The sequence below is a fragment of the Suncus etruscus genome, chromosome 15, assembly GCF_024139225.1.
Source record: "Suncus etruscus isolate mSunEtr1 chromosome 15, mSunEtr1.pri.cur, whole genome shotgun sequence".
Lineage (NCBI taxonomy): Eukaryota > Metazoa > Chordata > Mammalia > Eulipotyphla > Soricidae > Suncus > Suncus etruscus.
The window spans coordinates 87,915,375-87,936,038 of NC_064862.1; the positions used below are offsets into that span (position 1 = coordinate 87,915,375).

Sequence of the window (20,664 nt, forward strand, 5' to 3'; positions counted from 1 at the left end):
CATTTGGCCGGTGGGCACAAGTACACACAGCACAGAGGTGCCCACGTGTGGCCTGAGTCCAGAGGGCCGTGAGCAATGGCAGGAGTTGGCGGCCTGAGGACAGAGACGGGGTTGCTGAAGGTTCTTCTGGCCTCTGAGCACCTACAGCGAGTTGCCAAGAGAATTCCCACAGGGACTTGGGGCCAAAGTGTCTGGGGCCAACTGGATCAGCCTGTGCAAAGGTCCTGGGGGAAGATCGGGGCGGGGAGGGGTGGATAAAGGAGGCAGTGGCCTATGGGGCTGGAGTAGAGGAAGAAAGGAGGTTAGGGGGTTCCCGGAGAGGATGTGGGCGCCCTAAGGGGCTGTAAGCTGAGAGGGTCCCCTGTGGGACTTTCTGGTGGTCACTGTGGGCAGTGTCAGTGAGCAGTAAGACCACGTGACCTTCCTTGCCAGCATCTGGCATCTACTTATTTATAATAAACTAATTTGGGGGTTCACTCCTGGCTCGGCACTCAGGGATCCCTCCTGGCAGTGCTCTGGGCTGACTCCTGGTTCTGTGCTCAGGGATCATTCCTGGCCGTGCTCGAGGGACCCTATGGGATGCCAGGGATCGAACCCGGTTCCACCTTGTGCAAGGCAAACTCCCTTCCTGCAATGCTATCATACTTTGGCCCTTCTCCTTAGACTCCAAACCAAAAGCAAAGATTTTGGGTCTCTCAGGCCAGAGAGGGTGTTTGCCTTGCAGGCAGCAGACCCGGATTCGACCCCTGGCACCATTTAGGGTCCGCTGTGCCCTGCCTGGCGGGACCCTATAAAAGATTCTGGGTTCAGCTGTGAGACACAGGGAGGGAGGGGGTGTGGGAAGGCACTGCTCCAGTTCCAGTGCTCATCACCCAGGGTTTCCAGGATCACGGAATAAGGGGCAGTGGGGGTCCCCCCCACAGGCACCCCAGCCTCCTGGTTGCAGAGAGAGGTGCAGGGGGGGCAGGGCTGAGCTCCCGGAGCGGGTGTGGGCATTCTCCCAACTCAACTCACATTCCTGACCCGGCCACCGTGACTTTCCCGTGACCTTGGTGGGGACATACTTGGCCCGTGTCCCTGTTCCTGGGGCTCCGACGAGGGGGGTCAGGGTGTCGGGGCGGGCGCTGAGCTGGCCCTGATGGGAGCTTGCGTGCTGGGTCACTTTTCAGCACCCTGTGAGGTCCCCCAGGTGGAGAGACTCCAGTTTGCTGTGCCCCCTCCTCCAGCCTTCGTGCTGCCTCAGTTTCCCCTCAGGTCACACGAGCTAACTTGGACCATAGATCGATCCTCTTCTTTCTACTGTTTTTTGTTGGTTTTTGGTGCTCAGGGCTGACTCCTGGCTCTGTGCTCAGGGAATCGCTCACTGGTGGGGCTCAGGGGACCCCGTGAGGGATGCCAGGGATCAAACCCAAGTCCAGAGCATACAAGGCCATTATCCTCTCTCCTGTGCTGTCACTCCCACCCCAGAATCTTACAGCTAATCTATACCGCAGACTCTCCTGGGTTTGACAGTGGTGAGGGGTGATGCCCACCCTGGTTTTAGGGCCCCTCACCCCGTCCATCACAGGCAGGGTCTGGGCTGAGTGGCGGACCCCATTAGGGGTTGCAAAGAGTGAGTGTCTGAATGCGGCATGCTTGGGTTCCGGCCCCATCAGAGTGCCCCCCTTCCTGCCTCTGTCCCCAGAGCCCCCCAGGTTCGTGAAGGAGCCCCGGGACCAGATCGGGGTGTCGGGGGGCGTGGCCTCCTTCGTATGTCAGGCCACGGGTGAGCCAAAGCCCCGAGTGACCTGGAACAAGAAGGGCAAAAAGGTCAACTCGCAGCGCTTCGAGGTGAGCACTGGGCAGGAAGCAGGACGGGGGGTGGGCAGCTCACCTCCGGGAAGAGGGCAGGTCCCACCATCCACTGCAGGGAGCCCCCGGCGGGTCCCATTGCCTCCTGCAGACTTGCCCACGGCCACAGGAAGCTAGCTGGGCTTTCTCGGGGCTGTGCAACCTCAAGTCCAAGGTCACCCTCAGGGGCCCCTCAGAACACCAGCCTCTGCCCCTCTCATGCACACACCTGGATGCATCGAAACACACAGACCTTCACACTGACAGACACACACACAGACACACACGACTCCCTGCCTCCCAGTTCTTCTGCCCACAGGACAATCGGCCCCTTCCTGGGACCCCACCACCACCACCACCACCACTTGTCTCCTTCCTTCGACCCGCAGACGATCGAGTTTGACGAGAGTGCGGGGGCCGTGCTGCGCATCCAGCCCCTCCGCACCCCCCGGGACGAGAACGTGTACGAGTGCGTAGCCCAGAATGCCGTCGGGGAGATCACGGTTCACGCCAAGCTCACAGTGCTCAGAGGTACAGGGGTGATGAGGAGTGTGGAGGGAGGTGGGTACCCAGGCCCCTGGATGTCCCAGCTCACAACCAGCCCAGGCTAGAGGGGGGGGGTGGACTATCGCGAGCACACACACGGGGAGGGGGGGTAGACTGTCTCACACACACACACACACACACACACACACACACACACACACACACACACACACAATCAGCTGTGATGGTAGAAGGACGCAAGAAGAAAGGAAAGATCCCACGGGGCTGAGGGCTTGGCTTCAGGTTCGGCTGGATCTGGGAGCTTATGTGTGGCTCGTTTTTAATTTTTTTTGGGGGGGTGAAGAGCGTGGACTCCTGCCTCTGGGGTCTGCTTCTTCCATATGGATACTGGACCCATCTCAGTGAGATTCTGCAAACCCCCCCCCCCCCAGCTCTGCTCAAGGGGCTCTAGGGGATGCTGGGAATGGAACCCTATCATGATGCCAGATTTGAAATTTAGAATAAGACACTTCTCCAGCTGGGCTGCCTGTCCTGAGGGAGGGCAGGGGCAAGGCGAGCGAGGCCTGGGTGGCCCCATCCGGCCTGGCCCGGCCCCTCCAGCCTCCAGGCCTTGCAGAGCCATTTCCCAGGGGCTCAGTGGCTGCCTCCTTTGTAAGCGCTGAGAGTCCGTTAACCTGTTAAGCGCCTGGTGCCTCTCGCTTGGGCCTGGTCCCTGCGCCCTGCAGGGTTGGCTGGGTCTCCTCCTCCTCCTCCTCCTCTTCCCTCCACCCCTCTGGAGCCAGGCTGGGCCCCCTGCCTCCTCGGGGCTCCCTGGCCTCCTCCCTCCTTCTTCCCCGCCGCCACCATCTGATCCTGCACCCCGCGCACGCCTCCCCTGCTTGTTGTTTTAATTAAACTCCCGAGGAATCGGGCACAATGTGCTGTGCGAGGAACATTTTCGTTTAATTAGGCGCCCGCGGCAACGCAAGCCTGCTCGCCACCCCGGCTGCTTGCCACCCACGCGCCCCGCAGGGAGGGCCTCGAGCACTCGGGGTGCGCTCCAGCGTGGACACGTGGCCCCAGGCGTAGATGAGGGAGAGAGACAGAGACAGACAGAGACAGAGAGACTAGCTTGCATGCACCCCCAGCAGGCATATGCCCGGATCGACCCCTGGGTGTGCAGCCAGCCCAGTCCCCATCCTGTCCCCTCCAGGCTCGGGGACTCCTTTATTTATTTATTTATTTATTTATTTATTTATTTATTTACTTATTTTGGTTTTGGGGTCACACCCTGTGGGAGTGCTCAGGGGTTCTTCCTAGCTCTGTGCTCAATAATCCCTCCTGGCAGGCATGGGGGACCAAATGGGATGCCAGGGATTGAATCTGGGTCCGTCCAGGGTCGGCCACTTGCAAGGCGAATGCCCTGCCGCTGTGCTATTGCTCTGGCCCCTCGTTATTTATTTATTTGGCCCTTAAAGTCCTTGGGACTGAATGCCCTTGTAGAATGGATTCCCCCTTACCCTGACCTACAGGCTCTCCCAAGCTCCCCATCTGGTTTGGAGAAGGTCTGTTCCTTCCCCGCAGAGCCGCATGTGCCCACCTATGCCCTCCTCCTTTCTCAACCAGCTGCCTCGTCTGTGCCAGGGGCGGCCTCTCCTTTGCTCCCAAAACACTCCTGAGTCTGTCTGCCTCTGCAGGCCATGGGTCGGGGTGGCAGCCGCTCAGTGGAAACAAAGGGGCCATGTGCCAATAAAACTTTATTAACAAAAACAAGCTGGGGCAGGGCTTGGCATGGTAGCACAGTGAGGAGGACATTGCCTTGCATGTAGCTGACCTGGGTTCAATTCTCACTACCAGGAGTGGATTCCTGAGTGCAGAGCCAGGAGTCAGCCCTGAGCACCGTGGGGTGTGAACCCCAAAACAAACCCTCTCATATTGGGGGTCTGGGCAATAGCCCAGCAAGGAAGACACTGGCTTTACACGTGTCCAACCCAGACTTCAACCCCAGCTTCCCCATAGAGTCCCCTGAACCCCTCCAGAAAAGTTGTTCTGTTCGAGGGCGGCTGGGGAACCCTGTCCCATGGGGCCAGCACTGACCTCCCTGGATAGCCCCAGTGGCAGGGACTATCTCTGCAATTGGAGAAATCAGGGTCACTGCTTGCTTCCCTCAAGAGTGAATCTTCCTTGCGTCTGGGGGATCAAGGGAGCCTCCCTGCAGGGGAGACTGAGGCACCGTTTCCACCTCTCTGTGTCTCCCCCCACAGAGGACCAGCTGCCCCCCGGCTTCCCCAACATCGACATGGGGCCGCAGCTGAAGGTGGTGGAGCGGACACGCACGGCCACGATGCTCTGCGCGGCCAGCGGGAACCCCGACCCCGAGATCACATGGTTCAAGGACTTCTTGCCTGTGGATCCCGCGGCCAGCGGCGGCCGCATAAAACAGTTGCGATCAGGTAGCGTGAGGAGGGTCAGGGGGTGGGGATGCGGGGGGTCTCGGGACCCCAGGGAGGCGTTTCTTGGAAAAAGCAGGAAGCCAGATCCCTGGATATGCACACAGTAAGGGATGTTTGCAGAGGGGAGTTTAGGGAGTGTTAAATGGACTAGCTTGGGGCCCAGGTGCTCAGGCCGAGGAGGGTCACATTAGCTCCAGCTGAGTCTGGGGGTGCTGGGCTGCCAGGGTTGGGGTGTTGGTGTGACAGTTGTGGGGGGTGTGGGCAGGGAGGGGGTTGTGTGTGGCTGTCCCGTGTCCCGTCCTGTCTGTGTCTAAGTTCTATGTGCAGGGGGCCCCTTTCTGCTGTACCGCACCCCAGGGTCCTCTTCCCTGAATATCACTCGGGCTTGGAAACCCTCACCTCTTCCAGTCAGGCACATCCAGGAGTGAACCCCCCCTATACAGCATACGTGTACATGCTTAGCATATGTATGCATGACACATGAGAAATTGCTCACACAGGCACAGGACACATCTGTACATATGGAGCCAGAGTGAGAGCACAGCGGGGAGGCCATTTGCCTTGCACATGGCTGGGCTGACCGAGGTTCAATCCCCAGCATCCCATAGGGTCCCCTGAGCCTGCCAGGAGTGATTTCTGAGAGCAGAGCCAGGAGGAACCCCTGAACGCCACAGGGTGTGGCCTAAAAATGAAAAAGAGAGAGGCGAGAGTGTAGGGTGTTTGCCTTGAATGTGGCTGACCTGGGTTCGATCCCTGGCATTCCTTATGGTCTTCTGAGCCTGCCAGGGGTGATTTCTGAGCACAAAGCAAGAGTAACCCCTGAGTGCTGCCAGGTGTGGCCTCCAAACAGAAAACCAAACATGTATACACACAATTTGACATATTTCACGGCACAGACTTCACATGTGTGTACATGACATGTGTGTACATACACACGGGTACACTGTCTGCACAAACTTGCCTGCACTGGTCCAATCCTTCAGTCTGGAGAAAAACCCTCCTATTTGGGGACCCAGAACTCCCCCCTCACTGGCCCCGACATCTTGGCAGGCTTTGGAGGGGTCTGCTGGAGAACACCAGCGTCACATTTTGTTTCCTGCCCCTCCAAATGCTCCCACTTCCACGCCTCCTGCGAGGGGGACCAGGGTAGGTGTAGGTGGCCCCGGCCATTAGCGCGGCATAGGGGGCTACCCTGGCCCAGCCCCAGGAGTGCTCCCTCATCTCCCCATTAACGAGCCTCTTCTCTTTTCTTGGCCCTCCTCCCTCCCTTCCTTGTAAACGCCCAGAAACCTTTGGTAAGTGGCATCTCTTCATGGCCCCCCACTAACGGATCAGCCCGTCCCTTCCCCGCACACTAACTGCCACCATGAGCGTCCTTCAGACCCACCCCGGCACGTTGACTAATGCCTTCCCCGTCCACACCACCAGGCACCAGGGCACCAGGGCAGCAAGAGGAACCTGAAAGGGAAAGAGGAAAAGAAAAAAGGAAGAAACGAGGTCCCCGGCCCCTCCTCACAGGCCAGGAGCCCAGAATTAGGGGATGTCCCCAAACACCTGCTCAGAGGGCCGGAGCAGTAGCACAGTGGTAGGGCATTTGCCTCGCACACAGCCAACCTGGGACGGACCCGGGTTTGATCCCTGGCACCCCATATGATCCCCTGAGCCTGGCAGGAATGATTTCTAAGTGCAGAGCCAGGAGTAACTCCTGAGCACCGCCAGGTATGGCCCTCTCCCCCCAGGAAAAAAACTGCTCAATGTCCCTGAACCCCATCCTGACCAGGCATTAAGGCTGTTGGGACCTGAGTTCCAGGGATGCTGAGAGTAGGGCCAGAGGTGGGGTTTCCCAGGTCTAGGCTAATTCTTGGCTAGAGTGAGAGCGACTGCCACGTACCCAGGCTTGCTCTTGGTCTTCTTAGGAGGGCTCTGTCTGGTACTTGGACTTCGGGGGGCAGAACTTAATGAGGCCCTCCACATTCAAAGCCACCAACTCCAGGTCTGTTTGGCCATAAGGAACAAGTGTAGGTCTGAGCACCCTTCCTTTTGTTCATAGGCCGGGTCAGGTGGAGGGAGATAAATGTAAGTGGTGGTATTCATCTCCCCCAGTTCAAACTCGGGGTATCACATCTGGGTGTGGGGACAGAGGCAGGAGAGCTGGAGTTAGAGCCCCCCAACCCACCTTTGGCTCCTGGGGGACCAGGTTGTGCTCAGTGATCAGCTAGGCCCAGAGATGAGGCCGGAGGCAGAGCAAAGAGGGCACTTGCCTTGCAAGTGGCAGATCTGGGTTCGCTCCCCAGCACGCCATATAGTCTCCCAAACCTGCCAGGAGTGATTTCTGAGCGCAGAGCCAGGAGGAACCCCTGAGCACTGCTGGGTGTGGTCTCCAATCTGTAAACCACCAAATGGGTTGCAGATGGCAAATGCAGTTTTCTCTGTCCTTGCTCAGGGGAGAGGGGCCCAGCCAAGCTCACCCCTCTCTGGCCTGACACCCCTCCCAATCTTTCCTCCTTCCTCTTTGGAAGCTCCAGAGCGGCCAAGGCTTCTAGGTCCGGGTCCCTCTCTCTGCCCTTCCCCGTCCTCCCAACTGTTTGCTTCCCCCTTTGGCTTGATTAATGCCCGACTCACACCCCCTCCCCGCAGCCCGGGCACTAACCCTCCTCGTCTCTAACAATCAGAACCCCCCCATTGGTCCCTCCCCAAATGAAAAGCTGGAGAGATCGGGGTGGCTAGACCTTCTCGTTCCCTGCCTCCTTCCCACCCTCCTTCCCTCAACCCTGTCACCCTGGAGCTGTTCGGCACAGTGCCACCTCCTATAGGAAGCTCTCCTGGCTGGCAAGTCCTTACAGTCCACCCGTCTCTCCTCCTCTCCCGGATTGCTGCCTGTTGGGGTACAGGGCTGGCTTAGCCCCCCACCAAAACACTTTGACCAGCCAGGGCAGAATGGCCGAACTTGCCTCATGCCTCTTTGGGGGCCCCTGGCCCCCCTAGCCTGTCTTCTGACTCTTTCCTCATTTTCTCTGCTTCTCTTGCAGAAAGTACTCCGATCCGAGGTAAGAGGTGCCCCCCCCCACTTATGCGCCCTCTTGTCGCCGTCCTTCCGACCCAGTGTCCGTCCTGTCCGTCCGAGTGGCTGTTTGTGGCTGCGTTGGGGTGGGGGGGAACCAAGGGGAATTGAGTCAGGTCTGATTCTTTTTTTTTTTTTGTGGATTTTGGGTCACACCTGGCAGTGCTCAGGGGTTATTCCTGGCTCCAGGCTCAGAAATTGCTCCTGGCAGGCACAGGGGACCATATGGGATGCCGGGATTCAAACCGATGACCTCCTGCATGAAAGGCAAACGCCTTACCTCCATGCTATCTCTCCGGCCCCAGGTCTAATTCTTGTTGGGGCGGGCAGCAGCTCGGAGGCACCACTGCCTCAGTTTCCCCATCTATGAAATGGGAGCACTCAGAGGAAGATCAACCTAAGGGAGGAGGGAAAGAGAAAAAGAAAAGAGAAGGGGAGAGGAGAGGAGAGAGAGGAAAGACTCAAGCCATCCCTCTCTCCTAGAGACCCAACAGAGTAGGCCTTGCGATGAGGAACACAGGAGTTTGCTGCAAATGCTGTGTGACTTGGGAGATTCTGCCTGCCCTCTCTGAGCCCTGCCTGCTCGGGGAGCCACCGCAATGATACCAGTCTAAGGCGCCCAGTCCATGGCTTGGCATAACATCCCCTGATTTTCTGTGGCGAGCTGGGGGCCCTGGAATTGGGGGAGCCTGAACAGTCTAGCTCCTGACACCTGGGATGCTGGATTCGAACCCTCTGGGTCATGGCCTAAGATCTTGTCATCCTGGCCTGTGACCCCCATCCTGGGCCAGGCTCCTGGGCCAAGGCTCGTCTCACTTGTGAGTCCAAACAGCCTGTGGGTTCCAGGGAACCCGGGGTGCTGCGTTTACCCCACAGGCGCAGGCTCAGGGGACAGTCTCCAAAGGACTGTGTCTGTGGGAGCCTGGGAAGGGTCATTCCTGACTCTCCCGTCACCAGTCCATCTTTCATCTGGGACTTCAGACCCTCAGGGCCAGCACCGAGGAATCAGCCTCATTGTATTTTATTTTGGGTTCTTGGGCCACTTCCAGCGGTACTCGGGCTCTGTGCTCAAGGACTCCCAGCAGTGCTCAGGGGACCATACTGGGATGTCAGAAATTGAACCCAGGGTGACCGTGTGCAGGACAGATGCCTTCCCTGCTGTGCTATCCTCCAGGTCCGACTGGAGTCTTTTCTGTTTTTCTCCCAGCTCACCAAGACTTTGGTCCTTGGGGTACCTGAGCTCTGCTGTTGTGCGTTTTAGGATTTCCCTCCCAATAGATGGGGCTGGAGTGATAGCACAGCACGGAGGGCATTTGCCTTATGCACAGCCGGGCTGGGTTCTATCCTGGCATCCCATAGGGTCCCCCAAGCACTGTCGAGTGATCCCTGAGCACAGAGCCACGAGTCAGTCTTGGGCATCACTGGGTGTGGCCCCAAAACAAAAAAGATGAGCTTCGGCCATTCTGGAGTTCAGGGATGGAGATTTGGGGGTGTCCTGTGAGCCGGGCAGGGGAGAAGCATCCGAGCTTAGCTCAGCGGGGCTGGCTGGCTCATTATCCTTGACCATGAGTCCGTCTGCCCACCTGGTGGGACTCCCTGGCGTGTGGCCCCTCACCGCAGCCCCCCACCCTCTCTGTCCCCCCTGTAGGGGCCCTGCAGATCGAGAGCAGCGAGGAGACGGACCAGGGCAAATACGAATGCGTGGCCACCAACAGCGCCGGTGTCCGCTACTCGGCGCCCGCCAACCTCTATGTGCGAGGTAGGGACCGGGGACCCCGCCCGACCCCTTCCCTTTCCCGCGCCGCCTCCCGGCTCCCCTGGCCCCCGAGCAGAGAAGGGGAGACCCCTGCCCCCCTCACTCCATCCCTCATTGCCACCGATTGGAGGCACGTGGGTGGCCAGACCCCTGGGGATGGAAAGTCTGAGCCTCAGTCTTGCTGCCTGAGAAATGGAGCAGCTAGGACCCCTCCCTCTTGCCCCATCTCCCAAAAGCCACGGGACACGGGAGGTGAGTGGGGGGGGGAGGGAATTGGGCGGGCGCGGCAGTGGCAGGACTGGGGGCCCCTGCAGACCCCTCTGCCCGCCCATGCCCTCCCCAGCTGCGTTCGCTTCTGTGCCGTGTTTCGTGCTGTTTCCCCCCCAAACCCACACCCACACCCCGTGTTCTGTGCTCGCTTTTGCTGCCTCCGGATTCTGTGGCCTGTAGCTGATCCGCCCTCTCGGAAGACTCGGGGCTCCCCCGCACCCCCAGTCCCGAACCCCACGTTGTCCTGAGTCTGAGCCTGCTGGCGGCTGCTTCTCTTCCGTCTGCGCCCCAGATAGGGTCTTGATTAGACCACTTGAGGGGGCCAGACACAGATCCCCAAGAGTCTCCCTGTGGCACCCAGAATCCATCTAGGGACCCCTGAACTCCCTACGGTTGGCCCTGGCTGCTGTGCCATGAGCTCTTTGAGCCTCACCTCAGTTCTTTGGGGACCACTGGGGGTTCGGAGTCTGCTCCCCCCACTCCCGACGTCTAACCCAAATCCCTGGATGGAACTCAAGTGCTCCCAGACCAGCTCCCGTGAGCTCTGGCAGGCCTTGAATCTCCGTCCTCAAATTCTGGGCCTCAGTTTCCCCAACAGGCAGCCCGCACCCCTACTGGGCTCCAGCCGGGAGGCTAAAGCAATTCTTCGCCCCTCAACCTCTCGAGTCCCCAAAGCAGACCCCCAAGCCCCACATTGGGGTTTGGCATCTCAGCTCAAGGAGAAGGAGATGTAGGGGGCACGGGGCTGGTGGGGTGGGGCAGGGGGAGGTGGGCCTAGGAAGCCCCAAATTTCGCTCCAGCCTCGGTGAGTCCCCAAATTCCGCCAACCAGCCTAGGGTCCTGGTCTCACTCTAATCCATCTGTGTCTCGCCCGGGCTGGGGGGCAGAGGGGGTGGTCGTGACTCTGGCAGGACTAAGAGACAAATGGACTGGGGTGGAGGCGGGTGTCGGAGCCAAAGGGGGTGCCCCGGAGTCTGGGGGGGCCTTTGTGTGGCCTCAACATCTTCCAGGGTGCAGGGTCCTTCCACCCCAACTGCCGAACCCCTGGCAGGAGGCTTTCTCTTTTTTTGCGGGGGGTGGCGGGAGGAGGTAGATGGAGGGAAGTCACAGATTGAGCCTCTCAACCCTGGGGGAGTGGGGGGGTGGGGTTCCCCAATTTTCCATGTTGAAGGCAGAAGATTGTCACGGAAGCGTGGAAAAACTCATGGCCCAGGAGCTGTGGCTGCTGGTGATGGTGGTGGTGGCGGTTGCTGTTGTTTTTTTCGATTTTTTAATTTCCCGATGTTTTTTTGTTGTTTTCGGTTTAAGCGGAGAGGAAAGGAGAAAAAAGGAGGAAAAAAAAGAGATTTGAAACAAAACAAAACAAAAAAAAAAAGACGATTGTAGCGTTCGCCCGTGGGAAGTCCTCTTTTTACTCTCTATCTCCCCTATTTTTTTCTCTTCTCCCCATGTCATTGTTCCGCATCAAACCCCCTTTACATCCCTCAGAGCTTCGAGAAGGTTGGTGTGTTTTTTTTCTTTTTTACTTTCTTGACCCATATTTTTACATTCTGAGAGTTCGCACGCACATATACGCACTTACACGCACACCTACACGCACGCGGCCCTAAAAAAAAATAGAGAAGAAAAATATGGGGGACCAAGCCCATGAGTCCTTGGAAAACGGGGACGAATGAATGGCACCCCAAAAAAAAACAAAAACTAAACCAAAGAGCAAAAAAAATAATAATAACAACACTGAAGTTCACACGCGAAAACAGAAAGCAAATGAACCAAAATAAAAACAAACAAAAATTCAAGCAAACAACGACATGAAAACCCCAGAAAGACACGAATGTCTCGAGCCGCGCCCAGCCCGGCGCTGGCCACACTGTCGCATCGTGCTGGCTCCTTTGCATCCTCTTGGTGACGTTGCTAAGTCGGTTTTTTCTTTTTGCACTTTATCGTCATGGTAACTTGGGCCTTGATGCATGCTGGGAGAATGTGACTTTCTGCTGCATGTCCCTGCTGTCTGGTGTTCCCCCCCTCCTCTTCTTTTAAAGCAACCCCCACCCCAATCCTGGTCCTGCGCCCCTTTTCTCCCTGCGCCTCCTCCTGTTCTCTGGCTTTTGCTTTTCCTGATCTTGGAGGATTATTTTGCTTTGGTTTTACCCGGTAGGGGAAGGGGGGAAAAAAAAAACTGCCCTTGCAATTGGGATTTGTGGGTTCCTTTTTTTTTTCCCCCCTCCCTTCCGTGCCCTTCGCCCCCACGCCACTTTCTCTTCTCTCCTGGCCGCCCCCTGACTTTCCTGAGTGTCTGTGTCTCCGGTCTGTGCAGTGCTCGCTGAGATTCGTGGTGCTCGCTCGCTAGTGCTCGCTCGTGCTGGGCTGTCTGTCGTGTGTGTCTGTGCTGGGGTGACGCAACTTGTGGTTCCAAAGCCAGTGTTCCTGTTCCCGCGCTGGGCCATCCCCGGATGGGGGGAGCGGGGGTCCCCCACAGCTGGACGCGGGGAGCGGAAAGTGACCGGCCGGCCTGTAGGGAGGTGTGGGGTGCGGGTAGGATGTGGGGGGGCAGGATGAAAAGACCCCAACAGCCTCTGTACCAAACAGAGCTGGGGCTGCCTTTTGCCTTTCCCTGTGCTACTCCAGAATCTCAAAACTGCCTTGATTTCAATTGGCCAAGAGAGGCCCCAGCAGGGATTGAAGGTGACCCCCACCCTGCTATAATGTACCCCTAAAGGGTATATTCTGGGCACCAGAATCATGCCCAGCACCAGGGCAAGGTTAGGGGACGAAGAAGGCACACATGACCATGGGTAGAGAGGAGTGTCTGTGCCCACCTTGGGGGTGACACTGACCATAGGTCTCCCCTCGTTCCTCTGACCCCCAGGTCGTCACAGTTGGTCCGGTCACTTTCTGTAAACCAGGGCGTCAGAACTGTGGGGTGTTGGAGTGGAGAAAAATGAGGGGGACTTTGGACCCAGCCTTCCCCCACTTTCTCTTTCTCTTGCGCTCTCTCTCTCTCTCTCTCTCTCTCACTCTCCTTTGCAAACTTTCAGATATTCATGCTTCATTTCTCCCTCTATCCCCTAAGCCAGACACTTGAATTCCCCTTTTCTGCTCCAAATAAAAACCGATCCCCCAAAAAGACCTCCACTTCTATGGCCCTCTCCTCGCCCCCAGCTTATCCTACAGCTCAGTTGTGGCCCCAAGACTGAGACCAGCCTTGTAGGGGGTTGGGGGTCCCCTCCCTTCTCCCCTCACCTCTGCTCTCTCCAAGTTCCCAAAGCTTAGTCTGAGGTTACTCGCATTTTGGAGGTGCTTGGCCAGCCGGAAGGTCCCCCCACATTACCCTGTGTACGGGGTTCCCCAGAGAGGATGAGAAGTGGGGCTCTGTCCCTGGGCCCTGGGTTTAAGTGGGGGTTTAGGTTGAATGGGGAACAGAGGGGAGCACTGGCTGTTGGGGAGGGAAGAAATGGCTTTGGAGGGACAGGGTAGTTTAATGGTAAGAGTCCCCAGGCAGCCATGTCTGTGCCCTATCCACCTTCCTTCCCTTCTCTGGGTGCCTCTGGGGCCGCCCGAATGAACTGAGGGTTCTGAGCCCCCTCCACCATTTAGCCCCCAATTCTCCAGCTGTTTTTCTGGAGGCTCCTTTGGAAAGTTCTGTGACCTCAGTGTCTGAGGGAGATTTGATTTAAAAAAAAAAAGTGGGGAGGGGGCCGGAGAGATAGCATGGAGGTAGGGCATTTGCCTTGCATGCAGAAGGATGGTGGTTTGAATCCTGGCATCCCATATGGTCCCCCAAGCCTGCCAGGAGTGATTTCTGACCCCAGAGCCAGGAGTAACCCCTGAGCATTACTGGGTGTGGCCAAAAAACAACAAACAAAAATTAATCTAGGGGGTTGGAGCCATAGTGCAGCGGGGAGGGTGTGTTTGCCTTGCACGTAGCTGACCTGGATTCAATCCCCAGCATCCCATAGGATCCCCAATGGGGGTTCACCACCCGGAGTGATCTCTGAGCGCAGAGCCAGGAGTCAACCCTGAGCATCACTGATGTGACCATCACCCCCCCCCCCCAAATCCTGGGACCAGGAGCGATATAGTTCAGCAGGGAAGGCCTATTTGCCTTGCATATGGCCAACCCAAGTTTGAGCCCCAGTGTCCCATAGGGTCACTCGAGCCTGCCAGGAGTAATTTCTGAGCACAGAGCCAGGAGTGACCCCTGAGTGTTGCTGGGTATGGTCCAAATCTCCCCTCCCAAATACCAGCACAGCCCAACACATCAGCAAGATACGAGTTATTCACGATGTTTCTGGAGTCCTGAGTCCCCCCCAGAGTCAGTTGCAGTGAAGGAACCAGGATCAAAGCCTCCCTCTCCTCTCAGTTTTTTTGTGTGTTATTTTTATTTTTTAAAATGCCATTTCCTGGGCCCAGAGAGATAGCACAGCGGCGTTTGCCTTGCAAGCAGCCGATCCAGGACCAAAGGTGGTTGGTTCGAATCCCGGTGTCCCATATGGTCCCCCATGCCTGCCAGGAGCTATTTCTGAGCAGACAGCCAGGAGTAACCCCTGAGCACCGCCGGGTGTGGCCCCAAAACCAAAACAAACAAACAAACAAACAAAAAAACAAATAAAATGCCATTTCCCACATCACTGGGGCTGAAGGCAGCCCTGGGGTTCTGCGGGGACTGCAGCTTAGATTGGGGGGGGGCTTTTCCTGATACACCCCCATGCTATAGGTTGACCCCCCCCAAGTACAGATCCTAATTAGTTCAGTGGTGGACCAGCACCCCCAAACCCAGCAGAAGGGCCAGGTGGAGGATCAAGATCTCATCTTGTCGGGATCCTGAACAGAGACCACCAGGATCTGGGGGTATGATAGGATGCGTGGGGACAACTGGGTTTACTGGGGACACCCCGTTTCTGGGCGCTTGTCCGGCATGCAGCCAACCCAGGTTCGGATCCCAGAACCCCGTAGAGTCCCCCAAACAAGCAGGAACAAGTCTAGGTTTGGCTCTGCAGCAAGCCTCCCCCATCTTGTCTCCTGCACCTCTCAAAAGATGGGGGACCCCTCCCCTCTTCTTGCTTTGGACTAAGCCCCCCTAAGCCACACTTCTCCCGCCCTCCGCATTCACTCGTACCTACCCTCACGGAGGTCTCAGGGCCTTTTCCTTCATCACCCTCCTCCGCCCGGGGGAAATGGGGGGCTTCAGGGGGTATCGGGGGCTCGGAGACTGCAGGAACACTGAGCTTGAAGCACCTCACGCCTGCTGCCTGCCTCTCCCTTTTTTTGCATCGCTCCTTCCTCCGTCCGCGGGGTGGAGGGTGCAGGGGTGTGTGTGTGTGGAATATTAGATTACACCTTGTCCTCTGGGAGAAGGGGAGCAAAGTTAAAAATTAAAAATAAGAACCCCTGGGGTCCAGAGAGATAGCACGGCGGAAGGGCGTTTGCCTTGTATGTCGACAACCTGGGAAAGACCTGGGTTCGATCCCCAGCATCCCATATGGTCCCCAGATCCAGCCAGGAGTGATTTCTGAGCGCAGAGCCAGGAGTGTGGCCCAAAAACAAAAATAAAACTAAATATAAGATACTTCTCTGGCTACCAGAGAGAGAACAGAAGAGCCAAGCACAATCTGGATTCCCATTTCTTCTGGAACCAAAAAGGGGGAAATGGGGAAAGGTCCAGAGCAACAGGATAGCAGAGCAGTGAGGGTGCAGCTGACCTGAGTTTGAGCACCCTGGGCCCCCCCCCCAATAGTGGTCCCCACTGAATTCTGCCAGGAGGGATCCCTGAGCACAGCCAGGAGTCAGCCTGAGTGCTCATAAAGTCCAGCTTGAAAGATCTAAAGGGGGGTGGCCCAGCCAGGGAGGTGAGCCTTGGCATGACCCGGAGGGCCCTCCAGAATCGGGTGGTCGGAGGAGGGTGTTGCGGTGGAAAGATACACAGGGCAAGTCTTGGGGTCCCTTCCTCCACCCCTCCCGTGCTGACTGGTGTAATCTAAGCTAAAGCCAGTGGGGACAGGGGGGACGCTCAAACTTCCGGGCACCCCCCAACCCCCCATCCACATCCTCAGTTTGGAGCTCGGAGAAGTGCCCTCCCTCCACTGTGCTTCTCGGACCCCCAAATGTCCAGCCGTGCCCCTCCTGCCCGTACCCCTCCCTGCCTCTGCAACCCCCCATTTGTTCCTTTCCCTTTCTGGCTGCAGCCTGACTGAGTCCCGGGAATGCTTTGACATTTGGGCTCGAACCTTCCGGGCGCTTCCACCAGACCACCTCACTTTTGAGTTGACCCCACACCCCTATCCAGTTGCCCCTCGACACCCCCACCCTGTTTCCTCCCCCCCCCAGTCCCTCTCCTTCTCTTCCCCACCCCACCCCAGTTATTTTCTTTTTCTTTTATTTGTTTTATGTAATTTCTTTCGGTTTTTGCATTTCTTGCCTGGCAGGGAGGCGGGAGGGGCTGTGGGCCTGACTGTCTCCCCCTCCCCTGTTTGCTTTGCTTTGACTGTTCTTTTGAGTTGTTTCTTTTATTCCATGTGAATCGGGGTTTGAAGAGATGTGCCCCTCCTTTCACCCTGCCAAAAAATATCACCACGACCCCCACCCCTCACCCGCTCCTGACCTCCCACCCACCCACCCCCTGCGCTGGGACGACCCCCCAGCTGCTCGTTGACGAGAAGAGCTGGAAAGATGAACCAGCCACTGCGTGCTGAGGACCCCACGGCTGGTGTGTGGTCCCCCCTTATAACCCGCCTGGAACCCTCCATTCAGGTCGGTAATTGGGGGCGGGTGTCCGGCGGGGCCGCTCCGTTCCTGGGGGCTTCGTGCCCACCTGCACCTCAAGCTTTGCAGCCGGGGGTGGAAACGGTGAAATGTGGGGCGGGGTGGGGGTGGGGTCCCCCTCACCAAACAGGGCAGAACACAGCGTCAGCCGCCCCGGAGGCTCCCTGCTTCCCCAACTCTGGTGTGGGGTCAGGGGGAGCCCCATGTATTGGTGTCCCCCACGGGACTCCAGAGGAAGGCATCTCTTAAGAGAGTGCCTCTTGTCGCATGTTTGTGGGTGCGTTCCACTGAAGGGTGCCTTGTATGCAGCCTACCTGGGTTTAAAAGCCCGGCAGCCTACCTGGGTTTAAAGCCCGGCATCCTATAAGGACGCCCCTCCCAGGGGCCTCACCGGGTGTGACCCCCCCCCAAACAAAAAGTAATTTTTTTTTTAATTTTTTTTTTTTGTTTTTGGGCCACACCCTGTGAGGCTCAGGGGTTACTCCTGGCTATGTGCTCAGAAGTAGCTCCTGGCTTCTTGGGGGACCATATGGGACGCCGGGGGATCGAACCGCGGTCCGTCCTAGGTTAGCGCAGGCAAGGCAGGCACCTTACCTCCAGCACCACCGCCCGGCCCCACAAAAAGTAATTTAAGCAACGCACCACGCTGCCATTGGGGCAAGAATGATAGCACAGTGGAAAGGGAGGATGCTTGCCTTGCACTTGGCCGACCCAGGTTCGATCCCCGGCATCCCCTATGGTCCCCAGAGCACCACTAGGACTTACTCCTGAGTGCAGAGCCAGGAGAAACCCCCAAGCATCGCTGAATGAGGCCCCAAACCAAGCCTACCAAAGATGAGGGCATTTTCCCCAAAGTTACTTAAGCATTTTTAAAATGCCTGATCTAGGGGCCGGAGCCACAGCACAGCGGTAGGGCATTCGCCTTGCACGCAGACAACCCAGGACAGACCGGGTTCAATCCTCGGCAACCTATAGGGTCCCCTGAGCCTGCCAGGGATCATTTCTGAGCTCAGAGCCAGGAGTGAGTGACTCCTGAGCACAGCCAGATGTGGGTCCCCCTAAAAACAATCTGATTTAAATAGAATCCCTGGGGTAAGGTGCTGAGTGTCTTCCAGGAGGGAAAAAAAATCAGGCTGGCACTGTACGTGGCAGTGTGACTGACTCTCCCCGCTCTGGGGATGTCCCCAAATGCCCCTTTCAGTTGATGCCTTCATGGCTGGCTGCTGGCCCTTGGATAATGGCGCCAGCTGGTTTTTACCTTGGATGTAACACCTGGGCACGACCCGGTGCTTGGATTGAGGGGTTCTTAGGCCCACTTTGGAACCCCTCACTGCTGGGAGCTGGGGCTCACCCCAGCTTTTTGCACCCTCTCCACTCCATGAGTTGCGGCCCCCCCCCCCGTCCCACAGGCCAGCTCTCCCCGATGTCGTGAGAGAGTCTGGTCCCCAGCAGCATCCCAGGCCACTCAGCGTCACCCCACTGTATCCATATCAGAGGCCCAAGAGGACCAGGGTACCCCCAACCCCTATAGCTGCACAGCTCTCTTGCCTCTGCACAGACAAGGTTCCCTGGGGTGGGGTAGGGGCTTGGGGCTTCAAGGTTTTGGCCTCACTGTGGGATATCTGTGAGCCCCACGTAAAATCAGAGCACCCCCAAAGAGGTAGCTCAAGTTGGTTTGCTCCAAAGGGGCCTTCCCTGCGAGGGTCGCGGTGGAGGCTGACCCTGTGTTCTGCCGGGGGGGTCGGGGAGGTGTCCCCCTCCGGGAAGCCACGGCCCCCTCCTTTCAGACCCCGATTTCCAGCCTGACCCCATTATTCCATGTTTTTCTGGCATTTCTTTCGGCTTCTCGTTCCCTGTGGGCTTTTCTGTTTGGCCTTTCTTTTATTCTTCTTTTTTCAATTTGGTTCGTTTTCTTATTTTTCTTTTCATTTATTTTTACACACACACACCCCACACCCTCTTTCCACGCTGCTTTTTCTTCTCGCGCCCCTGACCCCCATTTGTTTCTCCTGGTTTTGTTTTGGACGTTGAGGTCTTTGATTGATCAGACACCCCCCCCCATGCACCTTTCCCTCATCGTGTTACGTTTCCATGACAGCGCAGCAGTGGGCAGGGCTGCCCCCCACTGTGGATGCAGCCAGGCGGGGGAGTCTGGGCTGTGTCCACTGGCCGCACCCCACCCTCCATCACCCCATGCCTCCACACTTCCCCCCCAGCCCTGCCCAAAAGTCACCACCCTTATCCTCACCTCAGCTGTCTGCATGGCCCCTCTGTCTCTCCCAGCCCCCTCTACCCCTGAACCCCCAATCCTATTGTCCCTTCACACCTGCCCCCTCCATCCTGTCTCCAATGTGACTCTGGGACTTTTCGTGGGGTTCCCTTTTCCGAAGAGCCACCAGCACTCCTGGGATTTGGGGGGTGCCCCTCCTCCTTAGCACAGCCTGGACCCCTGTGATTCCCATGTGAAGATGAGATAGATATATTGGGGTACAGAGATATATTGGCTTCTTTGGACCCACCCAAATTCCCTGGAGTCTGCCCTATTATCTGTAGTGTTTGAGACAAGTCTCCTCCAAACACACACACACCTTGGCCCACACTCCCAAAGTGGGGACCCCTCATCCCCTCACTAGCACCCCAGCATCTCAGCCAGTGGGGAAGGGGAACTGCAAGCCCAGCCCTGAGTTCCGTGAGACTCGGGCGTCCCGTGGGAGGTCCAGGGAGTCGTCCCCAGCCCCAGCCCCAGCCAACTTCCGAAAACGGAGCCCCCCCGAAACGCATCCTGCTGCCTTCGTGGCTGTGAGGCCGGGCCGGAAGGCTGCACCCGCGTCTTCCCCGAAATGCACAGAACATGCCCGTCTCGCCATGCCAGCCCCCCTGACCCCCTCATTCTTCTTCCTGCAATGATGATATGATGGTGATATGGTGACGATGCTGAGAATCTGTGACTGCCAGGGCTGGATGTGACGATGTGCGGGTCGCATTCCGTCACATTTGCTAGACTTAATCTGCAGCTCCAAAGTGGGTCCCCGAACCCCGTCTGCCCCCTCCTCCCTCTCTCACTCTCTCTCTCTCTAGCTCTCTCCCTCAGAACTCTCAGCTTCTCTGGCCCTGGGCCCCTGCCGCCATCGTCCCATGCACCCTCGCCCTCTCGCTCTCTTTCTCTCTAGCTTTCTCTCTCTACTCTCTCTAGCTCGCTCTCTCTCCCTCTTCCTCCCCCTCCACTCCCCCCAGCCCATTCTGCATGCTGTTTGCGACTCTGGGAACTGCATTTCTCAATGGAAACTTGTCCGGTCCGAGAGAAGCTTTTCGAAGGGTTTCTATACCCCAAAACCACAAAAATTTCATTAGAGTTTCTCATCTTTTTCCTCGGTGGCCGAAGGGATGGGGTTGGGGGTGGGTGCGGTGGGGTTAGAGGGGGAACAGGGTGAAACAGAGAGTCCACTGTCCTGGGGTGTCCTCTTCTGCCTGACTAACATCCCACAATCTCCCAGGCCACCTTCTCACAGTCCCCCCAACACACACACACACACACACACACACACACACACACACAACACTCACACTCGCAGCTTGTACTGCGTGGAGGGGCCTGGGACTGGGGGGGGCCCGCCCCAAAGCCACAATTGTCAAAGATGAGAAACAGCTGATAAATTTTTGTGTCTGTCTCTGTTCTGTGACCAGGATTCTGGTTGCTGAACCCTGTTGCTATCTGGAAAAAGTGCTTCCATATTTATTTCCTTTTTTTAAGTATTATTCTTGTTGTTATGATTAATTTTATTATTTTATTATTATTCTCTCTTGATCTCTCTCTATCTTGTTTGTGAAAGTACCTTCCTTTGGAGTTCTTGGTTTGTTTTGTGTTGGAAATTTTAGCTCTTTTCACTAGTTTTGGTTTTGTTTATTTGTTTTGGGTATATTTTTTGGTTTGTTTTTTATTTTTTCCTTTATTTATTTATTTTTTCATTTGGAAGAACAAACAAAATGAATCAAAGAATTCAATGTGGTGGCGGGAGGGGGGGGAAAGCCGGAGCCCAGTTTATATT

At 57.0% G+C, this 20,664-nt stretch overlaps 1 protein-coding gene across 1 annotated transcript in view; it reads left to right on the forward strand.

Moving 5' to 3' along the window:
• The window catches only part of PTPRS (protein tyrosine phosphatase receptor type S), an 84,448-nt gene that overhangs the window by 33,784 nt on the left and 30,000 nt on the right, over positions 1-20,664 (forward strand). Inside the window, exons 3-9 of the mRNA XM_049788068.1 lie at positions 1,685-1,830; positions 2,220-2,361; positions 4,581-4,769; positions 6,056-6,064; positions 7,799-7,816; positions 9,479-9,589; positions 11,345-11,356. Of these exons, the coding sequence (XP_049644025.1) occupies positions 1,685-1,830; positions 2,220-2,361; positions 4,581-4,769; positions 6,056-6,064; positions 7,799-7,816; positions 9,479-9,589; positions 11,345-11,356 (627 nt within the window). The remainder of the gene's footprint in view (positions 1-1,684; positions 1,831-2,219; positions 2,362-4,580; positions 4,770-6,055; positions 6,065-7,798; positions 7,817-9,478; positions 9,590-11,344; positions 11,357-20,664) is intronic.